General features: G+C 31.3%; 2 protein-coding genes across 2 annotated transcripts; both read left to right on the top strand.

Annotated features, from left to right (window-relative positions):
• Positions 1–5,878: 5,878 nt before the first annotated feature.
• LOC113866076 lies at positions 5,879–6,647 on the top strand. The gene is given in 3 exon segments (XM_027500965.1): positions 5,879–6,202; positions 6,368–6,595; positions 6,597–6,647. Coding segments are annotated over 3 exon segments (603 nt in total).
• A 2,130-nt stretch (positions 6,648–8,777) lies between these two features.
• LOC113866353 (protein transport protein SEC31 homolog B) lies at positions 8,778–19,520 on the top strand. The gene is made up of 22 exons (XM_027501232.1): positions 8,778–9,364; positions 10,460–10,514; positions 10,627–10,749; positions 10,878–10,974; positions 11,078–11,114; positions 11,212–11,317; positions 11,395–11,452; positions 12,828–12,925; positions 13,056–13,175; positions 13,981–14,023; positions 14,258–14,379; positions 14,464–14,591; positions 14,700–15,252; positions 15,370–15,462; positions 15,886–16,071; positions 16,168–16,381; positions 17,128–17,225; positions 17,321–17,503; positions 17,820–17,942; positions 18,025–18,283; positions 18,424–18,662; positions 18,750–19,520. The coding sequence occupies exons 1-22, from the start codon at positions 9,048–9,050 to the stop codon at positions 18,843–18,845; spliced, it is 3,348 nt and encodes a 1,115-aa protein (XP_027357033.1). The 5' UTR covers positions 8,778–9,047; the 3' UTR covers positions 18,846–19,520.
• The last annotated feature ends 6,015 nt before the right edge of the window (positions 19,521–25,535 follow it).

The raw sequence follows: 25,535 nt of genomic DNA, 5'->3' as shown, positions 1-25,535 counted from the left end.
GTCAACTGACAAACGGAAAGCCAGCTTAGTACTGGCATGTGTCATGTCACGTCATTTATTTTATAATATTTTATTATTTAAAATAAATATTTACAAAAAAGTATTTAAATATATTTTACATATTTGCAAAGAAAGTCTTCTTCTTCCTCTTTAACTGACAGCTCCACCTCCCCCAACCTCTAACTGCCACCCCTTTCCCCAACCCCTCCATATCCACCTCCCTTCACCCCCTCTTTGAACCCCAAACTTCTCCCGTAATCCCTTTTCATCCACCTCCCCCCAAACCCCAAACCTCTCCAGTAACCCTTCCCTCACCCCTCACCCCCCCACCCCTCAACCACAAACCTCTCATGTAACTCTTTCCCCCTTCACCACCCCCACCTTCAACCCCAAACCTCTCTTGTAATCCTTCCACATCTCCCTACTCTTTCCCTCTCTCTCCCTCCCCTTCCCCCCAACCTCAGTCCCTTTCTTCCCACACACTCAACCATATTTCGCACTCCTAACTTCACATTTTTCATATCTGACATCTAATCTTACATTTTTCCTCACCTTGCAACTAACTCCATACTTTCTTTCATGAACGTGTTTGATGTGATATGAGTTTTGGTGGTAGGATTTGGGTTGGGAGGATGGGCAAGCATGATTAATTTTATACACAAAATTGACACATTTGAACTATTTGTAAACTGTTATCAGTGTTCCCTTGTGAGGCTTAATTAGCTTTTTTAGTTTCATATGATACTTTGAGATCATAAGTGTGTTTAAAGAGATTGGCTTTTGAACCTTTTTTCTTTATTTTTCTTATTTATTCCCTTTATTTTATTTTATTTTTACTGTAACAAGTCAAGTCTTTTGATGGTGTTAGCTAAAGGTGTGATGCAATCACCAATACCCCTTATATGAACTTACAGTTAGAATTTCATGTGCCGATTAATATTTTCTTGTTATGTAACTACCTTGCCATATGCTACACTTGCTTTTTGTTTGAGGAAGGGTTACAAGAGAGGGGTAGGGTTGGGATGATGTCTTTATTGGGAACAGGGACATAGAGACAAGGAATGATAGAAACACAATATGTAGTATCTATGTATTATGTTTGAATTGAGTATAAAATATTATGTATTGTGTCTTGTATTATGTTTGATTTTGTGAGACAAGACACAAAAATGATTGAAATGTCAAAAATTCCCTTGATAAAAAGAATATTTCAAAAATAAACTCATTTTTATGCCTCAACACGAAACCAACCATCTCTTCCTCACCTCTATGCATGGAAAACATGTTGTAATCCTTGCCTTGATCTTCTTTTGCCCTCCTCTACCTCCAAACCAACATATCTCTTCTCATTCCTATACTCCTAACCTTGCCGTAGTGATTAGCCTTCTTCTTCATCATTCCTTTCACCTTGAAACTTCTTTTGCCATGGTTATCCCTACTAGCACAGGGTCTTTAAACCAAAGCAAAATTGGTGCTCTCATGGTCAATAATCACACATAGAAATGCTATTTTCTTCATGGAGTTGTGTAACACCCTCTTTTTCAGTATTTGATAAATGAATGCTTTGTTTAATATTAAGTAGTATTAGAATGCATTTAGAAGTGAATTATGGGAATTTTGGAAGAAGTCTTCAAGCGAGCCTGAGTGCTCAGAACCACAAGATTTCAGGGCAATCTCGCTTAGGCGAGATGATTCTCGCTTAAGCAAAATATGATAAATTCAGCCTAATTGTCACTTTGCTCAGACAATAGGTGATCTCGCCCAGACGAGATGAGTCACTTAGGCAAGGACTCACAGGAAAAATGTCTAACTTTCTGGACATCATCTCGCTCAGGCAAGCTCGGTCTCACTCAAGCAAGCATATCAGGAAATGCTTGGCGAACCAACTGTCTAGTATTCTCGCTCAGGCGAGCTATACATTGCTTAGGTGAGCTGTTTGTCGCTCAAACAAGATATTTCTCGCTCAAGCGAGAGCACGAAGGGCTAAGGGGTATTTAAAAAATTTTCAGCATAAAAATTTCATTTCATTTCAAAACCTCACATTTCCTTCTCATTCTCTCTGAACTCTCACTTTCTTTACTCAGATAAAACTCCCTTAAACTCTGGTTACTCTTCAAATTTGAGCTAAGACGTTGAATCTAAACGACTCCAAGTAAGTTCTTATGGATTAAACTTTATTTTCTCTAATCGTTTTTCTTATTTTCCCTTTCTTACAGATACATCTTGGTACTCAGGAAAACTTTCGTGGTTGAACTCAAATCTTTATCAATATCTTTCCACAAACTTCAATCGAGGTAAAGAGAGATATATTTTATCGTTTTATTAAAATATTTATTTTGTGCTCATTGGAACACTATTATATCAGGAATTTTATGAAAATATATGTTTGAAATATATTATGCATGAATGATAGCTGAGAATATGCATGTTTGATTGTCTAGATTGATTGTCTGTAATATGTTCACATGAAATATGTGATGAGTGATCATGATGTGATAACATGAAATGTCTATATGAGTAGTTATGGTTGTGATAAAATATGATATTGGCTTGAAGAACATGATGTTTGAAAGTATATTGTAATGGTGTGAGTGAGATAGATTTAGTCTAAGAGTGCTTTACTAAGCATAATCTTGTGAGTAAAGAATGAAATGATTTCGAAATGACTATAAGTGTCGAATGGAATAAATCTAGTGTGTGAAAATCTGGGGAAAACATAGGGTGGTGAGCGACATTCGCGTATGTGTACACATTTTTTTAGAGCAAATGTGTCACATGGCCTCACACTCGTTTCCTGACTAGACTTCCAACTATACCTTTGCTAAATGGCCCGATTATTATATACATTGTATCCATGTACATGGACTAACCGACGACTATTAACCTAGTCGCGTAAGACCTTAAGAAATATTGGAGGCATCGATATCTGTGATCTCAGTGCACTGAGAGTGTGTATTAGAAAGAAAAATTGGATAACGTATAATAAATTGTTGAGTTGTGTATATGTGAATATATTTGCAATGTGAATGGGTTGTGAAAATGAATATATTTTCTTTATATTGCAACTATGATTTTGTGATGTAATAATTTGTAAATGATAGAATAAATGTTCATTCTTACTAATATTTTCAGAAAACCAGGATGACAAAGTATCAGGAAAGAATTAGGTTAATAAGTAGTTTTGTACAATGTAGGCTTAATTATATATTTAATGAATATCAGAGGACATGCCAATTTAAGTTGGCTATACATGTGAATGATGTACTTAGAAATATTATTATGTTAGAGATGGATCTATTTTATAGTATTTCCCTTTATTTTCTTGTAAGTAGAATATAACATACTTTGTATATGTATTTCTATAGAGGTACTGTTAGAATTCTAACAGCCTTCACATATCTATTTACATACCACAACCATGACCATCTTGAAAGGGTAACTCGAGTTACCAATGAACGAGTCATAGGGGTTGAGGTTATGTTCGACTCAGGGGATCTATATCTTAAATTAGATGATGATCTTGACTTCGAGGATTTTGGCAGAGATTGAGAGATGGCATGAGAATGACATATTGAGTCCTCAGTGTTGGAATATGTTTGAAGCTGCTTTGGACCTTTATTCATTTTGGTTATGTATTTTATGGGATTTCATGTATTTTGATAAATAGTTTGTAAATTATGGTAGTTGATATATATATATATATAACTCAGCACTTATATTTGTAAATTATTCCTAAACCATAATTTTATTTATTGTTATTGTAAAAATACTGATTTTATTTATAAAAAGATTTTAAGTTATTCGTATTTATAATATTTGTTGTACACATAAATTTGTACTTTATTTTGATCTTTTATATATATATATATATATACACACACGCACATATAGACTCAGTACTTATATTTGTAAATTATTCCTAGACCATAATTTTATTTATTGTTATTGTAAGAATACTAATTTTATTTACAAAAAGATTTTAAGTTATTCGTATTTATAATATTTGTTGTACACATAAATTTGTACTTTATTTTGATCTTATATAAACAAATAAATAGTTTAAAAATAAAAAAGTTAAGATGTTACAAGTTGTGCTTCTGATAGTGTCGTTGCTGCCTTTGTTCAATAGTTCATAGTAACAAGGTTAACCTTAATCCCTACTTATCTGTTTTGGACCAACATTTTTAGAAATTTTAAGAATTCAATCCCTTTCATCTCTTATTAAGTTGAAGTCTCTTCTTAATTTAATTTCCATTATCTTATTGCTTCAAGTAATTGAATTATAACTTTGATTTTTCTTGGTTGAGTTTCTCTTAACTTAATTATCATTGTTTCAATCCATTAAATATCTTAGAATTTATCAATAGCAGTTTTCATTTTCAATTATTACGAAGGACATTTTTATCATAGAAAAATTTAGCTTTCTGCCTCTAAAGCAAGAACTCCCTTCTTCTACAAAAGATATTAATGTGTCCTTCATTTTTATGTCTCTTAACTTATCTATATCTCCTCAATAAAATACTAACTAATTAAAAAATATGTACCTCTATGTTTGTGACTTAATATTTTTGTTCCTCAACCTAATGTTACTTTAATGTTAATTTAATATTTTAATTATATATAATGATTTATAACTATAATTGAATGTATTTTGATAACATTTTAATTAAAAAGATAAGTTATTTATAAAAGAAATTTATCGTAAAAATATTTTTTTTTTAAAATTAGTACTATTTTACATATATTATATATACATCCAAATGAGAAGAGAGGGCAAGCAAATCAGAAATGCACGTAGAATAAGGACATATGTAGTTTTATTTTTAATTATAAAATATATATTTTATTTTTAGTCTATTTATAAAATTTGTAAGGAATTATTGAATATATTTATTTTTTATTTTTACAATTTTTTATAAAATTTAAAAATATAAAATAAAAACAAAATAATAAATTTATAATTAGAATTAAAAAATAAAACACAGAAAATAATTTCCTTTAAAAGCGAGGAAGGGTGTAGCGTTCATTAAGATCCTCGTCATTGTTCACCTCAACAGAGGTAAATTACAATATGCAGCGTCCTCAACACGTACAACCTTCCTATTTCAACGTTCTCCCAAAATCTTCCACGCGTCCATCCTTTTATTTTTTTTAATAAAATATTAAAATAAAAACTCTTTAATTAATATTTTAATATAATCAATGCTTTTAATGAAATTTTTTTTAATTTAAATGTTTAAAATAAAGCAATAATCCAACGGGCCACGCTGCCCTGATTCGGATTTATTAGCATTAATACAAGCCGATCTTCTAAGCAACTAAATAAATAGGAAATTTTGTTAAAGAAAAAAAAAACATAAATAAGAATTTGAGTTAAAATTCGTTTAATAATTATCTAAAAATATATCTTATGTCATAATTTTAAGAATAAAATTTACTAAAATAAGTTAAAAAATTTATTTTAATAAATTATACTAAAAAGATTAAAATAAATTAAAAGTAATTTACAAAGTCATAGCTTATTTTTTGATTAATTTCAGTTTTTAGAGTTAAATTTCATTCTTCAATAATATTATTTTTTATAAAAATTATTTATTAAATTTTTACATTCTTAATTTTATTTGTTTAAAAATTGTATTTAAATGTTTAAATTTAGAACTGAAATTAATCAAACCAAAATAATTTTAACCCCTTAAACTTAATTTAATAATTATGTTAATTAATTACAATAGTTTTAGGTTTACGGACCGACTCAATCTTCCTAGAAATAAATTTCACCGAACAAGGTCGGATAAAATTAAATATATGTATGTAGTTAAGGGAAGTCAGAACATAGATGTTTATTTAAGCTGAAAGTTTTCATCAATTTCACAGCAAAATGCAGAAGCAAGAGGGCAGAGAAGAGGATTTAAGAGATGAGGCAACAAATAGTGAGAGAGAAGGAAGGAAAGAGAAGCCACCTCCATTAGTGGCTCTGAACCACGTTTCAAGGCTGTGTAGGAATGTGAAGGACTCCATAGACTTCTACACAAAAGTCCTGGGTTTTGTTTTGATTGATAGACCTCAAGCTTTGGACTTTGATGGTGCATGGTTGTTCAATTATGGAGTTGGTATCCATTTGGTGCAATCCAAGGTTGAAGATCAGAGATTGCCTTCCGATCCTCAACACTTAGATCCCCAGGACAATCACATTTCTTTTCAGGTATATATTAAATAACATGTATATAATGAGTCTTTTATTCTTTATTCTAAAAATTAGTGTTTTATTGGTTAAACAAATGAATATTTTTAATTATATAAGTAAAAACTAAACTATTTTAGATATTTTGATGTGGATGGCAATTTCCGATCGTGAATTGTACGTTAGTGTGAAGATATGGAAGCAATGGAGAAAAAATTAAAGGAAAGGAATGTGAGGTACATGAAAAAGACTCTGAAAGCAGAAGATGGAACTGTAATGGATCAAATTTTCATGAACGACCCAGATGGGTTCATGGTGGAAATATGCAACTGCGAGAATCTGAAACTCGTTCCTGCAGATTCGCTAAGCAAGATAAAGCTCCCAATGGATCGCCACAACCCACCCGTTGAGATTGGAGACACATCAAAATGACCATGAACGTGAACGTGAAAGTGAAAGTGAATGAGGCAGAAGAACATTCTTCCTCATGTTTGTTTGTTTCTGATCAGTATAAAATTTTTCAAACGGTTCTTCTTTCTTTCTGATCAGGTCTTTGTATTTGGAGCAAGCTTCACCCAGGGTTGCTTTCTTAGGTTTCAATTTCACAGTGTGTTTGTACCCATAAGAACGTGAAAGTGAATGAGGAAGAAGAACATTCTTGAGTAGAACGTTGTTAATCTCTGAAATTTCATTAGTTGAAAACAAAAACACAGGCTCAGGCAGGACCCAATCCTGAGGTCATGATCATGCTGTCCCTTTTTACTGGTAGCACTGTCGCCGTGCACACTTTTAAGGAACTGCAAATAGGAAAACAATTATAATTTTTTTTATTTCAAATGTACTAAAACAAATCAAATTATTATTTTTAAGCATGCAGCTATTTAAAATCATTTTAAAACTCATGTTGTATAAATAAAACAATATTTTAATTGAAATATGTTGATTATGTAAAAATATTAGTCATATTATCAATGAATTATATTCTCATATCAGAATTTATCCTTAACTTTTATGTAAAAATAATATGTTTAAAATTGAATAGGCTGTTGAGTTAGTCCTTGTATTTTAATCGTTAATTCTTTTTAAGTCTTGTTTGGTTATTAGTTATGAAAAATATTATTTATTTTACTTATTTATTTTTTATTTCAAAATAAAATCTTCTTTCTAAAATTAATAACAAATAATGTGTTATTAAAAGTTTAGAGACGAATTTTAAGTCTAAGAAAAATAATTATGAATGTAATAAATGTCAAAAAGGAAATTGGGAGGAACTATTTATAATGTATTAAATGTAATTCTAAGTATGCTTTATACTTAACTAAAATATAGTTAAAAATAATAATACTTTTTAAAATTAAAAACACAGTAAAATATTTATTTAATATATGGAAATCATATTTGATATCAATTAGTGTCTTAAAATTATAATATTAAATATGTTTCAAATAATAATAACATAATTATTATTTATATAATTTTAAACATTTAAAAACTTAATATGACACATATTTAAAAGACTAATTTAATACTTAAATATTATAAACAAACTTGATCTTTAATAAAAAAAATTGATATATATATATATATATAAATATAAATATTTCATAAAATGTAAAATTTATCAATTAATTTAAAACTTTAAACCATCTTACTCTCCATATATATAATAATTAATTTATAAAATCAATCATGTCTGTCTGATTAAAAAATCATGATATATGCACTATTTAATGAAATTAATATCAGATATAATTTCTTTTATAATTTAAAACTCATAAAAATTTAAATAAAATGCTTATAATTTTTTTATTTTTTTTATTTTAAACATGATTTAATTTTTTATTATAAGGAATTTTATTTGAGACAAATAATAATATTATAAAATTTTTCTTCTATTCACTAATTATTATTATTAGAATATTTTTTATAAATTTAAAATATTGTGTATTTAATAATTTTGTAATTGAGAAACAAACAAACATTTGATTAATATACATTTACGGTGTAAGTATAACAATTTTTTAAAATAAAAATATTAAAAAAATATAACAATAAAAAATAAACAATAAATTTGATTAAACTCAAATGTATAATGGTTACTCAGATAATTATCAGTGAAAATTTCATAATAAAATAATTAACTCATTTATCATAATCAAGTCAATTCAAACAAGTTAATGTCAATTAAAATACAATATATTAACAATTTTTTAAAATTTTAATAATTAAGCAATTATAAATATATTTCAACACAACTATTAATTTAATTACACGCTCGCTACCATTTTTTTTAAAATTTAATTAAGATTAGAGGCCAAAGGAATGGCATCATAATAATTATAAAATGAAAGTAAGAAGAGAGAATTCTAATCTCACAATAATTTCATCCGATTGCCTGGAAATGCACCGTAAATTGCCTCATACAATACCACACGTGTCAATCGTTAATTGCAGGAGCCACGGATTCACGAAATACCTAGCGGGAGTTAATAATCTAGTGCAACGTGTACTCATACACCGCTCCATAGAGGCGCTTAAAGGGTTGTACGTTTCAGACAAGACTACCCTTACAAAGCCCAAAACTGCGACGCAGAGCAAGTGTATCTATTTACTCTCAGAACAGAAATTCAAACAACGCAAAATTAAATTGTAGAAAAACGTAGAGAGAGGAAAAAAAAAAAGAGAAGAACAACAACTGAGAGAGAGAGAGAGAGAGAGAGAGTGGTTCTTAACACTCTCGCATTCCGCAGATCAGATCCAAGCATTCCGAATTCCTAGATCCATTTTCGCTCTCCATCAGCACTCGAACTTCAGATTCGCGATTTCAATTTCGTGTTTTCGGCGCAAGTAGGTTTTCGGAGATCGAATGGCGTGCATCAAAGGGGTAAATCGATCGGCGTCGGTGGCGCTGGCGCCGGATGCACCGTACCTGGCCGCCGGTACCATGGCAGGTGCCGTTGATCTGTCCTTCAGCTCATCCGCAAACCTCGAGATATTCAAGCTCGATTTCCAGTCCGACGATCCGGAACTGCCACTGGTCGCCGAGTACCCGAGCTCCGACCGCTTCAACCGTCTGTCGTGGGGGAAGAACAGTTCTGCCTCCGAAGGTTTCGCTCTCGGTCTCGTTGCAGGTGGATTGGTCGATGGGAACATTGACATCTGGAATCCTCTCACTCTGATCCGGTAATTAGACCCTTCTCTTATGCGCGTTGGTTTTGTTTTCTTATTGGAAATGGCTTGCGTTTGGGGAGATTGGAGTTTCCTAGGGTTGTGGTTGGATTGCAGAATTTGGAACTCGGCTGAATGGATGGTTTTGATGGATTGTGAGATGAATCAAATTCAATTTCGAGTTGATGATTTCTCATTGATTATTTTTTGTGTATAGTGCAGTTACAATTTTCATATGGTGCTTGAGGCTTGCTTTGATGTTGTAAGCTAGAGTAGGAGTTTTGGTTAATACGGATGCATCGTATATTATATACAATTTGCATTTCCCTTTTGCCATTTACCTATTGAAGAAATAAAGAAAGATTTTATCAGGATGAATGAGAGAGAACAGGTGGGGAGGTAATGTATCCTCCTAAAGTATCAATTTAAAAGAAACAATAAAAGAAATACATCAAGTGGAAAGAGCTACCCAACCACTTTGTTAATGGAGAATGAGTTGTTTATTCTTTTGGTAATCCTTCTAGTGCTTATATGCTGTTCGTTATTTGTTGGAAGTTTTAGGGTTGTGCAGCTTTATGTTACTGCCCCTTCACCCCACTACTGTGTGGTGGTCTCTTTGGGTACGTAAGTTGCAGAAGAAGAATAGGAGATTGTGGTTTCCTAATAAATTTATAAATTGTGATGATTGAGTCCCGCGATTTTCACCCTTTCTGCAGAGTTATTCAAATATATATTTTTTTAAAATTCGATGTCAGACATATTTTCCCCAATTCTGAGTCATGCTTGCATTTCAAATTTTCTAATTTGAGCTATTAGATGGTTGCCTTGTCTGTCGATGCAAGTAAAGGATGATCTTATATTGGCGGCCGTTTATTTCTAATCTTTGCTAACTCAAAATCAAGTTTCCTTCAAATTATAACACCATGGAGTGGTTGTCATGAAATGGAGAAAGTTGGTAATTTCTGTTGGAAATAAATAAATACTGCAACATTGATAAAATATTTAATGATTCTGAAAATTTCAGTTCATAACATAATTGATTCAAGTTATTGTTTTAGTTCATACAGTTTTTTCTTTGCCTATTCAATTTTTTTTTTCATTACTTCTCAGCTCGGAGCCAAATGAAAGTTCTCTTGTTGGACACCTTGTAAGGCATAAAGGACCAGTAAGTTCTCCTTTGCCTTTATAAGCTGACCTGGTGAATTTTAATTGTTCTATGTTCTCAAGCATTGTTTGCTTACATTTGAAATCCTATCTTTGACATTTTTATGTTTCAGGTTCGTGGACTTGAGTTTAATGCTATTGCACCAAATCTTCTTGCTTCTGGGGCTGAGGATGGTGAAATTTGCATATGGGATTTGGCCAATCCCTCAGAGCCTACACATTTTCCCCCACTAAAGGTCAGGGATTGTCCTTGAAAGTGTTTTTAGTATACCTCCACCCTTGCTTTTATGGATTAAAACATCTTCAAATATCTGTCTCTGTAATTTAATAATTTTTACACATAATGCATATCATCATGGTGCAGGGTAGTGGCTCTGCTTCCCAGGGAGAAATTTCATTCTTATCCTGGAACAGTAAAGTCCAACACATATTGGCATCCACTTCATATAACGGGACCACCGGTGAGGAGGGGATTTAATCCATCTTTTATATCTGTTCTCAGTGTTGTATGTTTGGTGGAATACTTGATTTTTTTTAATTTTTTTTTTGGTTTTATTTTTCCAGTGGTTTGGGACCTAAAGAAGCAAAAGCCAGTGATAAGGTATGGTTTCCATGCCTTTTGCCTTTTGCTTCCGAGAGAATTTTGGCATCTTATTACCAAAAAAGTGATAATCTTTATGAATCATGTGAACTGGCAGCTTTGCAGATTCAGTTAGAAGGCGGTGCTCAGTTTTGCAGTGGAATCCTGATGTTGCGACACAACTTGTTGTTGCATCAGATGAAGATGGCTCTCCTTCTTTGAGGGTATAGTTGCTGCTGATTGATTGTCTGTTTATTTTAATGGTAGTGTTTATTGACCTTATATGAGCATGTTGATGCAGCTTTGGGATATGAGGAATATAATGACACCGATAAAGGAGTTTGTGGGACACACTAGAGGTAATGACACCTGTTAATTTGTTTATAGTTCTTATGGCAGTCTCTGTCTACCTTGTTGCACTGTCAATGCTTCCTTTTCTTTTTGTTGTATTTTTCTTAATTCCCCTTCTCCGATCCACTAAGAAAAAAACGTGGGAAATAAGTGACCGAGAATTGTTAGCTGTGAAACAACAGTTCAGGATAGATCTTTAAAGTTTAAACTGTTGTTGATTGTAGATTGTCTTCTCTTATTTATATAAAATTTGTGTGAATTACATAGAAAGAGAAGGGTGGGTGATAAAGATAGTGTTAGGAAGCATATATAGGACAAGGGACATTGATGTAGTACAACTTTGGCATAGGGGTACAGAAAATTTAGAAACTGTAGGACATGACATGGCTTGGTTATGGTACAGTATATGTATATAAAATTAGTATAGTATAAAAGTACACAGCTTAAATTAAAAGAGAGAATCAATTTTTAAAAATTTTTCACAGGTGGATAAAGTCCCTATCATTTATTTTATTGTTGTATTTGCACTTATATTTGTATAACAACAACAGCAATAGTAATTATAATAAATTAAAGTGTAACTGGGAGTATCATTGAACTATCTTACACAGGTACATGTTAGACATGAATATGATGCCTATTTGGAAGTGTCCCTGCTTCCTAGTATATTTGGATGTCTTGCCTTACACCTTTTCTGTTGCTTGTTTGAATACATTGCCAATAAAGGGTGCTTCACTGAATATTTGGAGTGGTATCCAATCAAGTACTTTTGACCTGATTAAAAGTGTTTTAAGTGTTCCAAACTCTGTTTCTCGCCAGCAAAATTAAATCACTTCCATCCAGCCAAGTTCCCAACATTATTGGGATTGCATTCTGCAACCTAAACCAACAGATGCTTTGTCTTTTGGCTTTTCTTCTTTTATAGACAGCATGCAGCCCTTGTTGCAAAATATGCCTTAAGTGGAAAATTTTTACCCAAAAATGAAGGTATATTTAAGCCTATACTAATTAGGTTGGTCCAAAAACTTGACAGCAATGATTTTTGCTTTCATGTTGATAATTGAGTTGATCCCAATTAGGGATCTCATGTTGTTTAGTGGTAATTTTATTTGTTTTTATATTTTTTGTTATCAATGGTGTCCTCTTCCTTATTTAAAGCTATCTGGCTGTTGCTTCTTGACCCAATATAACGTACTGTGGGATTATCAATTATTTCTGTTAAATTACTGTACAAATGGATGACTGCATAGGTTAAGATTTATACGGTGTCTAAACTAAATATTTATTTAATGTTTCTTGAATTTTTATTGCAAAGTTACACAGTCTCCGTTAATGTTTTTAGTTTATCTGACATGATTATGTTGCTTGAAATTCCTATATTAGGTGTAATTGCAATGTCATGGTGTCCCAATGATAGCTCTTATTTGCTTACCTGTGGCAAAGATAGCCGAACTATATGCTGGGATACAATTTCTGGAGAGGTTGTGTTTGGCCTTATTTTATCAATTTGATATTCTGTTTGATACATTTCACAACTGCTCGATTGCGTTGACTTTTACATTTACAGGAGTGGTGACGGTTTTTTCTTTTTTGGGTGTGGGTGGGGCACAGATTGCCTATGAATTGCCAGCTGGGACCAACTGGAATTTTGATGTGCACTGGTATCCTAAGATACCTGGAGTAATATCAGCATCTTCCTTTGATGGAAAAGTTGGCATATATAATATTAAGGTACATACATATGTTTTAACTTTAAAGAGTAATTAACTAGGAATGAGTAACGAAGTGACACAGAAAATGAAATATTAGATAAGTGATGCTTAAATTTGCTGTGTTTTATTAGTTATAAATGTAATAGATAGTAGTTATTGTGGAATGTGATGTAGTGTCTTACAATGTGTACAATGAATTAATATTTTTCTCTACAAGACAAGTACAAATTTTGAAATAACCATTTTCTCATTGCTTACAATTCTGTTTCTTTAACTTAAGATTAATTTACTCCAGTCAATTTTTATCTGTCTTTCATTCTGTTCTCCATATATTTCTTTATTACTTCCATCATGTTATAAATCATGATGGAATTAGCTTTTTTGGTTGAAGTTATAGACATAACTCTGATCACCAAATTATAGATTGCATTGTGTGTAATTCTTGTTTTTCTGAATCTTATTTTTCGTTAATTTTCTCTTTAATCAGGGGAGATTTTTCTTATGATTGACCTTTGACATTGAATTAGACTTTCATTTTTAATGAGCCTAGTGTTTATTAAATCCTGTTAGTTTTTGCTTATTGACATAGCTTAATTGGGTTATTCCCAACGTTTTCTGTGGAATTAGGCTTTCTTATATCTAGTTCTTGCCTTTAAGCCAAGTTAGACAAGAAATTCAGGGATAACAAATTTTAAACAATTAGACGAGTTTTTTCTATTTTAAATTTCTTTTGTATATCAGCGATAATCTGCTTTCCAGATTCACTTGCTTTAATTATTTTTATTGACCATATTATTTATGGTAATATTTTTAATTGTCTGCAGGGATGCCGTCAACATGGTACCGGGGATAATGATTCTGGTGCAGGTGATGCATTTGATAGTGACTTCTATGGAATAAACTACTAGCTATTATAATTTATATGCAATTACTCGTGTCATGTGCATGTTACTGACATACTTAGTCTATGCAGCTTTTCCTTATAAGCATGTATCTGTGTGTTTGTTTTTTTAAGTGTTGAGGAGGTTTAGGCATGGCTCTCTAATCTGAAGAACTTGGTATGTTTTGGGAATCTCTTAATTAAATGTCCTTTCTGTGCAGTACCACTGAGAGCCCCAAAATGGTATAAAAGACCTGTTGGTGTGTCTTTTGGCTTTGGAGGCAAGCTCGTGTCATTTCATTCCAAGGCATCTGCTGCAGGTTCTCCAGCTGGCACTTCAGAGGTAAGATTTTAGTGCTTTGATTATATTTGTTTGGCTAAGTTCTTAAAACTTTTAGTTGAATTCATTCTACCTGTGATTTTCCAGGTTTATGTGCATAACTTGGTCACTGAAAACAGTCTTGTGAGTCGTTCATCTGAATTTGATGCTGCAATACAAAATGGGGAAAGGACTTTATTGAGGGTTTTATGTGATAAAAAATCTCAGGAATCAGAGTGAGTTCTATCAATGAAGTGCAACATAGTTCCATGATGTTTCTTTTCGTTGCTTAGCTTAGCCTCTGGGTCTTGCATAATGCTGATCACTTTTTATTGTTGTGATAGATCGGAGGAGGAAAGAGAAACATGGGGCTTTTTGAGGGTTATGTTTGAAGATGATGGGACTGCACGGACAAAACTCCTCACACATCTTGGTTTCAATGTACCTAGTGAAACAAAAGACACTGTTGATGATCTTTCCCAAGAAGTAAATGCTCTAGGGCTTGAGGACACAAATGTTGATAACGTGGGACATGTGGCTACCAATGAAACTGCTATTTTCTCTAGTGATAATGGGGAGGATTTCTTTAACAATCTTCCTAGTCCTAAAGCTGATACCCCTGTATCTTCGTCTGCTGGGAACTTTGTTGTTGCAGATAATGCCAATGGCTTAGAGAAAATTCAAGATGATGAGGAAGTGGAGGAAAGCAATGACCCTTCATTTGATGACAGTGTTCAGCGTGCTTTAGTTGTTGGGGACTACAAAGGGGCAGTTACACAATGCATTTCTGCTAATAAATGGGCCGATGCTTTAGTTATTGCTCATGTTGGGAGTGCTAACTTGTGGGAAAGTACACGGGATCAATACCTTAAGATGATCCGATCACCATACTTAAAGGTAACAATAATAACATCATGTAATCCATCAATTTCATATGACACATTCTTTCCAATACTTTCCAGATGTCTTGTATTATTGTAAATCTCATTCATTTGTTGGTCATTTCATTTTCAGATTGTCTCAGCAATGGTGAGCAATGATCTCTTGAGCCTCGTGAACACTAGGCCTCTAAAATTTTGGAAAGAAACCCTAGCTCTACTTTGTAGTGTAAGTTTCTTTGGTCTTTGCTACTTGTCCAGTCTTGTTTTTAGTTAGTTTTTGAAGTACTGAGATCATTTTAATATTCTTATCATTCTTAAACTGATAAAAAGGGAATGCAGTGTTACCTAATAAATTTATAGTAGCATCTCAGACCACTTGCTCTCCTTATTGTACTCTGGCTTTCTTAACGTTTATTATTTCTTCTTAATGTATTGTCAACTTCTTAATTACTGCATCAATTCTCCTTTTGATTGCTCCCCTTAACTGTATTGTCTTCATATTGTTGCTAATAGTCATATTAGGATTGGATAAAGTTCTGAGATTAGAACCTCTTATATTTTAAATTAGAATCTTCATAATAAGCCATAAATTTTGGTGATTGAGTTATTATATATTACTCTCATTATTCTTGTTATCACATATTAACAGTTTGCTCAGAGAGATGAATGGACAATGCTTTGTGACGCACTTGCTTCAAAACTCATGGGAGCTGGCAATACATTAGCTGCAACTTTGTGTTATATATGTGCTGGAAATATTGATAAAACTGTTGAAATTTGGTCAAGAAGCCTGTCAAATGAGAACGAGGGAAAATCTTATGTTGACCTTCTTCAGGTAAGATTGATAATCTTGTTGTAGCTTGCAACTATGTTGTAAAATACCCACTTACCAATGTTGCGGCTGGAAAATTGACAAAATATACATTGCTAGGATTTAATGGAAAAGACTATTGTCCTTGCCTTGGCAACTGGACAGAAGCGGTTTAGTGCTTCTCTGTGCAAGCTTGTTGAGAAATATGCTGAAATTTTAGCAAGTCAAGGGCTGTTGACTACAGCAATGGAGTATTTAAAACTTTTGGGTTCTGAAGAACTGTCCCCTGAACTGGTGATTTTGAAGGATCGAATTGCACTGTCTACAGAACCTGGTAAACTTTTTTTTTGAACTCTTGTACATTATCCAGGAAAATGATGAGAATGGGATGCTGATTATTAGCAAGTGATCTCTCACTTGCTATTTGTTCTTTATGAATACTTCAACTACTAGCATTCTTGTATTTTTAGTGGATATCATTATCATTTTAATTGTTTAATGAATAAAATAGTGTATCATAGTTCTTTGTTATGGTTAAAAATTTAGTGCATAGTTCTATATTGTTGGTATGGTATGGTGTGATTTAATACTCCCAACCATATTTCCTCTTTTTTTTTTTTGTGTGTGTGTGTGGAGGAAGGGGGAGGGAATTACAAACAATTGAAAAAGGAACTAATTGATAAAAAATATTTGCTGTTTTAGGAAGATTTAAGCAGTCAAATGGTTGCTTATCTGACACTTGTGTAGTGGTTAATTGTTTATTTCATAAACAGAATTATTTTACCAAGAGTTCCTTTTTGGTAAGTTTAAATTATTCTAATTTAAAACAACTCACTATAATTCACATTAGGCATGTAGAGCTGCAGTACCCTTAAGATATTGTCATTGATGAACGAATAAGATAAGTATTTTGTTATTAAGAATTCCTGATTGGAGAGACCTATATATCTAGTTTAATTCGGTAATTATTATCTTGTTACAAATTCACCTGCAATGTGTCCAGTTTTTGTTTAGTATTGAAGGTTTCTGTATACCTATATTTTCTTCACCTTTTTTTGTTTCCTTTACAAATGGTTGCAGAGAAAGACTTCAAAACTGCTGCCTCTGAAAATTCTCAATCACACAGTGGGTCCTATTATGGTGCTGATAATTCCAATTATAATAGAAATTATTATCAGGTAGTTACTTAACTTTGTTCTTTGGCATTTTCTTTTTGGTGAAAAACATTGTCTTGCTGCACTTTGAAACTATTCCTTATACTGTTTGTGTTCAGGAGTCAGTATCCACTCAAGTGCAGCATGGTGTTTCTGGAATTCAATATCCTGAAACCTATCAGCAGCCGTTTGATCCTAGATATGGAAGAGGGTATGGTGCTCCTACTTTACCCCAGCAACCTCTACAGCCTAATTTGTTTGTTCCTCCACCACAGACTACTCAGGTTCCACAGGCTTCCCAGGTAATGTTATCATATCATTTTACATCATAAAATTATTACACTCGTTTGAAATTTAATCTTTGCTAAGACACTTGGTAAATAATATTAGGATATGGAATGTTTTATTAAATTTAATTTTTATTACGGTAGCAGGCACAATTGGGGGGAATCTCATGCACTGGCCACCCATATGCTATGTATTTGATTATAGTTACATGCTTATATAACAGTTTTATGAATCAATTCAATTTATCTAATGTTATATTTCAAGCAAAATTCAAATTGTTCTTTATTTATATTTCCCCCTTTTTAAAATCTAATGATTTTTTTCTTGTAGCTGAATTTCTCAAATACTGTTGTCGCGCCACCTCCTCTGAGAACTTTTGATCCTCAAACTCCTCCCGTGCTTAGAAATGTAGAGCAATATCAGCAGCCCACATTGGGTTCTCAATTGTATAATGTCAGTAAATCTTTTAATTGAAAAATTGATATTAAGTATTTGTGTCTACTTGTTGATTAAATAATGACTTCCTGTGTTTCAGACAACTACCAATCCACCTTACCAGCCTACAGCACCTGCTCCTTCACAAGTGGGCTTGGGACATGGCCAGAACTTGTCACAAGTTGTGGCACCTACCCCAAATCCAATGGGATTTGTGCCAATCCCCAGTTCTGGTGGTGTCCAACGACCTGGGATGGGATCAATACAACCTCCCAGTCCCCCTCAAGTGCAACCTGTGCAACCAGCTGCAGCAGCACCGGCTCCTACTTTGCAGACAGCTGATACTTCAAAAGTACCTGGTAATTTTATTTAATTTTTTTGGTTTCTGGATCTGGAATCTCTAAATTTCCTGGTGTTTATTTTATATTTGGATCATAAGTCTTGAATTATACATTTTACTTATATTTGTTGTGCTATTTGCTTGCATTGATTATGCCAGCACATCAAATGCCTATTGTCACAACATTGACAAGGCTTTTCAACGAGACATCAGAGGCCCTGGGAGGTTCACGTGCAAACCCAGCTAAGAGGCGGGAGATAGAAGACAACTCAAAGAGACTTGGTGGGTTGTTTGTCAAGTTGAACAGTGGAGACATCTCCAAAAATGCTGCTGATAAGCTCCTTCAGCTTTGTCAGGCATTAGACAATGCTGATTTTGGTACTGCCCTACAAATTCAGGTAAATCAATTACAATTGGATATTTACCTTGCTGTTTGAATAAATGGCATTAAATTTACATTCGAGTTGTTCACTTTTGTGTTGCAGGTTCTTCTTACTACTACCGAGTGGGATGAATGCCAGTCCTGGTTAGGTTCACTCAAGCGGATGATCAAGACGAGGCAGAGCGTGAGACTAAGTTAAATTATAGATTTCTTTTTGCTGATTTTGGAAAATTTTCATGTGATTAGCATCATGCAGTAGTGATATCTGGTCTTCTCATCAATGTACACAAGACTACTGCCATCTCTAGATTTCAGGTGCAGGGTTTTGATTCTCTGTGCTTCTACAATTTGGTGCTGTGTCTGCAGCTTTCACATCGACTGTTATTAAAAGTTGTTACCGAGGGTAGTTTTCAGGAAATGATCAGAAAAAATTTAGCAGATTGTTTTTCAGCCAATATTTGTAATATGGAGAACGGTGTTTTGTCTGTTTGTTTACCCTAAAATTCCAGATGGTTTTTTCCTCACACCCCCTGGTACCATGGTGACGCTCCAAGCTGTTCTAATGTCAGTTATAGATTGGATGGTTTCTTTTCTTTTCTCTTTAAAGAATATTGTATCACACTAGCCATATAATTATTGATTTGATCGTCAAAAAGGTGAATAATGTAGCATCATGTTTATTCAATCATCCATCATTTGAATTCTCCAGGCTTACACGTTTCTGATTTAGGAGCACTGGTTTCTACTGGCTGTTGTACGAGGTCCATGGTGCTTGTGGCCTAAGTCATCTTTAGTACTTCTCATGGCCTTGATTGGCAAGATTGAGAATCGATTATGGCTGGATAGAATAAAATCACTACTGCCCATTTCATTTCGTAAATCGTGCATCTTTTGGTTTAACTGTTCATCTGCCGATTGAAATTTGATTTTGAAGTTTCTAATTGCAAAATAAACAAGCGCTCGGGTGATTTTTCAAGACGCGGCATATGATTAATCAACATTTGTCGTTAATTTGATCGGAAAACTATGAACAACACAATAGATTTGCAAAACTGTGGATTGGGAATGCATATTTCATGAATTTCCCACCCAAGTTAAAGGCCTTCTAACTTTCAGCCCTGGAACTATCATTTTGACGAAATGTGTTTATCTTGCATTCTTCTATTATTGTTCTAGAAACAAAATATGTCTAGACCTCGTGTGGGAAAGGGGACAAGTTTTTGGTACTCTTCAGCAGTTAATTTTCTTTATTATTTTTATATATTCTAAAATTTTAATAGAAATTTAAAATAAGGTATATATATATATATATATATATATATATATATGTGCAATTGAGAGACCATTTTATAAAAATTTTGATCAAGTATTAGCATCCCATGAAAAGTTTCTTTTGTACTTTTTTTTCTATTTTTAGAAATTTTATTTTATTTCAAATTTTAAATTATAAAAAATGTAATAATTACTACTTAATTAAAGGGAGAAGAAACTCTATAGACACCCAGAAAAATAAATAAAATCTTCCATTAATTAGTTATTTCAAAATTCTTAATATGTTGTATGCTTTGCGAGTTTGTTACTCTTTCTACTTACCATTATAAACTTGCATTCGAATACATGAAAGGATAATCAACAAAAGTTAGGTATCATATGTATTTTATTTTCCTATGTCTTCATGTTTGATTTTTTCTTCTTCACATTATTTGATATAAGTTTTGAGTACTCTGCAACTCCATTGCTCTTTCTACCTATTGTCACAAAGTTGCATTTGAATAGAGGAAAGATTAATTAAGGGAAGTCAGGTATCATGGGCATTTTATTTTCTTATTTTTTAATATTTGTTTCCCTTTCTTCACATTTCTAAAATATTCAAGTTTATAATATTCATGATTCCTGCTTTTTTGGTTGTTTTTATTTATACTTTTTATTTTATATGAAAGGATTTTACCACGGACACTTATTTCAACGTTTTGTTGCCTTATGATTTGGAAAACGATCATCCAAATGCATTTGAACTATCAAATGAAATTACAAGTTTTTGTGTTCTTAATGAGCCTAACAAGGTAACAACTAATTGTTTTCTTTCTTGTAGTATAACTTTGTATATTGATATTCCAATTGGTTAATATATAGGATTGGTGTGAAGTTGATTTCAGAACAATATTAAAGATTGGTTTGGAAGATTGAATAGAAGTTAACACTCTATTGGTAATACCCATACTATAAGGACTAATAAATTTGGTAATAAATTCTTAATAACATATGGCTGAAAGAATTTTCAAACATCTTATCATTTATTAAATAGTCAATATTGGTGTATCTTCAAATATGTGGGTGATTATAGTTTTTATATTACTATTTTAAACCATTTTTGTAAGCAAATATATTATGAAGAAATATATCCTCTAACTCCTGAATTTGATAGTTTCTTAGTTATATTTATTGATTATAAATTATAGGAAGTCAATTGGTATGTTCTAATCACTTCATCTTACATATGCATTTTTTTTAATAAATACTTACTTTTTTAAAAAAAAAATGTTGCAGAATATACCAAAGGACATGGTTGCCAAATTTTATGATGGCAGGACAGAGAATTGGCAGCTGCGGGGTCTAGATAAAATTGGCTGAATGCAAGATTTTGCTTCAATATAAATCAATTGCAAAATTTGGAAGTGGATGGAAATTATTTTGCAAGTTGAACAAATTGAAGATAAGAGACATGCACTTTTGTATTTGATAATTCATAGTCGGTAATTATTGATATTTTTTTTTTTGTAGATCTTAGTTTACAATATATGTAAATTTTTAGATGATTGTATATATTTTTTTCAATATCACTGTTGCATAAATACTCTGTACATTAAGTTTATATTAATACTGTACAATGGATTTGTTTATATACTATTTTATGAATATTTGCTCACTTTGCTTCCTAATTGAAATGAAGTGTGTTATTAAAACATAATTTATGTCAATATGAAGTAGATACTATTATTTAGACTACAATTTATTATCAATCATTTGTACCCATTAGATCTACTGATATACAACAAAAATCGGATATACAAATAACCAATAAAAGTAATGTGCAATGAAATTCTATCATTGATAATATTAATGTTATGAACATACTGCTTCTTGATTCAAATGTTTGCATACTAGATCTGTTGATATACAATAAAAATCATTATGTACAATTAAATGATGAAGGTAAGGTGCAATGCTAATCCATTATTCAGAATCTCAATGTTTTGGAGTACGACTTATTGATCAAGTCATTAAATTTTCAATTATACTCTAATCAATTAAAAAACCTTTTTTAAGCATAGAAATCTAATATACAACTTATTATTTTATAATATTAATCCAATACTTAACCATATGTTCTATAAATAAAACATGTTGAAGTATGTCTGATCACTTTAGATATGTATGTTTGTACACATTTTATTTATGTTATATAATTATTGATAAAATTTTAGAGATATAAATCATCGTTAATATGTATTAAATAAACAAAAGATAAGGAAAAATCAACAAATACAATATGGTTTAGCGTTATAGTTTGATATATACTAATATTCAAGACCATGCTTCAATTGATATGTTTTAATCACTTCAAGATTGTTTTGAAGTATTTTAGTAATCTAAATTTTGAATCATTATATTGAGTTAGGAGAATGTCAAATAATTCAGCCTTTATAAGAAAATTTAAGGAAGGAATGCATAAGGTAATTAATAGAGATGATATCTTATAAATTGATCATAACTTTAATATAATTCAATTATAAATATAGTATACTTATTTTCATAATATTTTTCTTATATAGCTTCTACAGGATCAACCTTCTAAAATTGATGGGGAGAAGATAACATCTATTGACAGAGTTTTGATAAATAGAGAATCAAATAATGAGATTGATTTTACTTCAAGTTTGGCATTAAGTGAGGAAGCTTTTAATCTGTCATGGGATGCAAGTTGCACTAATCTTTTGACAAAATATAAGACTGTACTAAAGGTGGACATGATATTTATGTCTATTTCTTTTGTGAAAATGTTTTAAATTTTAATACTAATATGATTTAAACTTATGAATAGAAGGATGCATACTCTCTTAACTCACCTAATGATAACAAGATAGATCAAAATAAAAGTTTTGAAATCAATCTAACTATGGTAGATATTTTTCTTGCCAAACATATTGTATTAACTCAATACATTGTAAGGTTATAATATGACATTCATCTATTGATATGTAGATTAATGCAAAAAAAGAGATCATTTGTAGTGCATATGAAATGACTCCATCAAAGGATTTCAGCGAAGATATTATTAATTTTGCTGCTAATGATAACTTTAGCTGCATTTTGAAGAAGAGACTTAGTATCAAGAAGGAGAAAAAAATATTAAAAAGATTGTTATAATTTTAAAAATTGTATTCTTAGTTATGAATTTTTTGTAGCTTCATTCTTAGAACATTTTATATTTATATTGCTTTTATATATCTTTGACGGTTTGACATCTTAGGTACAATATTTATTGTGTTAATTTATCTATTATTTATCAACCAAAAGGAGATAACAGGTTCTATGTCGATAACTAAATGATGATAATATAAACCAAAAGACATGGAGGAACCTTCTATGTATGAAAATATTATGCTTGCTTTTAAATTCGTGTATTCATAAGAGTAATTGTGTCATAGATCACAATTTTAATAGGGTAACACGAGCAAGTGCTTGCATTTCATAATTACACTTGAAAATTACAGCCTTTGAAATGTTTCTCGTATTATTCAGTGAATTAATTACATTGAATTAGAGGAATTAATAGTGTGCTAGCTTAATTTTATTATTATTGAGTAGATATACACTATGGATTTGGAATGTGTTTCAATCATGACATCTAATGGTAGCAGTAGTGAAACCAACCATTGGTTTCCTTATCCATACTATCCATTAATGAATGCAAGAACTATAAAGGATGGTTGTTTTCATCATCCCATAAATGATATTATACCAAAAGAAAGTAATTGCACCAACCAACTTTCATGTTTAAAATTTATTTAAGATGTAGTGCCTCATTGAAATTTTTTATATGCACCACTTTTTGTGTAGAAATATAAATTTTGAAAGTTATAATTAAATTAGATTTTATGATGTGGCAATAAATGCTAACCACAATATTTTTATATAAAAAAGACTTGAATACGAGCTCTAACCACAACATAAGGAAAGTAACTATTAGCAACCTTTGTCTTCTTCAATGTATAACTTTTTAACTTCTTTTGTATCCTTTTCATTAACTTCATGATATGGCAAAAGTTGTTCAAATAAGAAAGCTAAAAACACTACACCATATATTTGATTACATACCATGGTACCCAGCTATGCTTTTTAAAATTATAACCAGCTATGCTTTTTAAAATTATGTTGGTTGAAATTATAGTAACTATTATCCAATTATATGTAACTTTTGATCTTAGTTCTTTCTTATTTTTCATACAGAGGATTCAACAAATAGAGTGTGTTCCTGATCAAATTTAGGCATGAACTAACACCTAAATAGACAATCATAGACTTGGCTAAAAATAAACATACACTTAATTTTCAATGGAATGGTAGTAGAGGATTTAATTTTTCAAGATAGATTAAACTAAGAGCATTTTATAAGTTAGAAGAAATGCATGGACTTAATCTTCAATACAAGTGAGATAATAATTTTGTTTTAAAAGTTTACAATTCTAAAGTAGTTTAAATTGTTTATCTTTTACGACTATCATTCCCTGTAACATCAAAGGACTATCAAACAACTGGAAACCAAATGGTAACTTCATTTTAATATTTTTATACTTTTTTTATTAATGATTATAGGTTTGTATTATAGGATTATAATTATAACATGTTCTATTATTAATTGGTCGGTATATTTTCATTATTGCAACTAATCGTTTTAAAAAATTCTGTACTTAACGATGAATAGTTCAAGGTCTAAAAAAATCCAAGTTTCATACAAACTTTTGGTCAAATTGTGACGAAGGACTATTAGGATTGAAGTAGGTTGGAAAGAATTTTACAGGAGAGTTGGCTTGTAAGAAAGAGCCATTTGTATTTTTTCTTTTAACGAAGTAGACCAAGCAGTTGTTAATTTTTTTAGTTTTTGAGAATGTCAAGTATAATCATTAAATTTTTTTATAATTTTACTGAAGTCATGCAATGAATGTTATTTTACTTTTCAGCATGACTAACTACACTGCACAAATACATATTAACAGTTATGAATAATCTGAAAAAAAAATATATGAATTTTTTTTAAAAAATAACATGCTTAATTATATACTAATAATATAATTAGTTTTGAATGTGTGCATAACCTTTTAAATTTGCTTATGTAAGATATTGATCCAATCTAAGAATATGATGTTAAATCAATTAATTATTAGTCCTTGAAAGTTTAAAAGTTAACCTTTTTTTTTTATAATAATTAAAGATAACCAATGTCAAGAGATTTGAATAGGTAATTATGATAGCAAGGAGATATTTTTTTTTATCTTTTGTATGAGGCAAGGTTAAAATATTAATGAGACATGTCTTTGTTTAAAAGGTTTTAGTATGTCTTTTGCAAATTGTAGGTGAAAACTTATTTCAAAAGAAGAACAGGTAGTAGTTAAGATTTTAGTGAATTATAACTATAAATAACCATATCAGGTTAATAAAAGATCAACAATAAGCATCTTTCACGTATTCTAAATAAAATTTTTAACAATAATCTCACACTAAACACTATACCCTTGCACGTATGAAAGTGTAATAGTCACACTTGCAAACAAAGTTAGTATGGAGTAGGTACAAATGCATAATTGTTTACAATTCATGTTCTTTTATT

This window comes from Abrus precatorius, unplaced genomic scaffold, assembly GCF_003935025.1.
Source record: "Abrus precatorius isolate BTA unplaced genomic scaffold, Abrus_2018 Scaffold4, whole genome shotgun sequence".
In the NCBI taxonomy this organism is placed as follows: Eukaryota; Viridiplantae; Streptophyta; class Magnoliopsida; order Fabales; family Fabaceae; genus Abrus; species Abrus precatorius.
The sequence above is the reverse complement of the archived record's forward strand: the minus strand, read 5'-3'. Positions and strand labels throughout refer to the sequence as shown.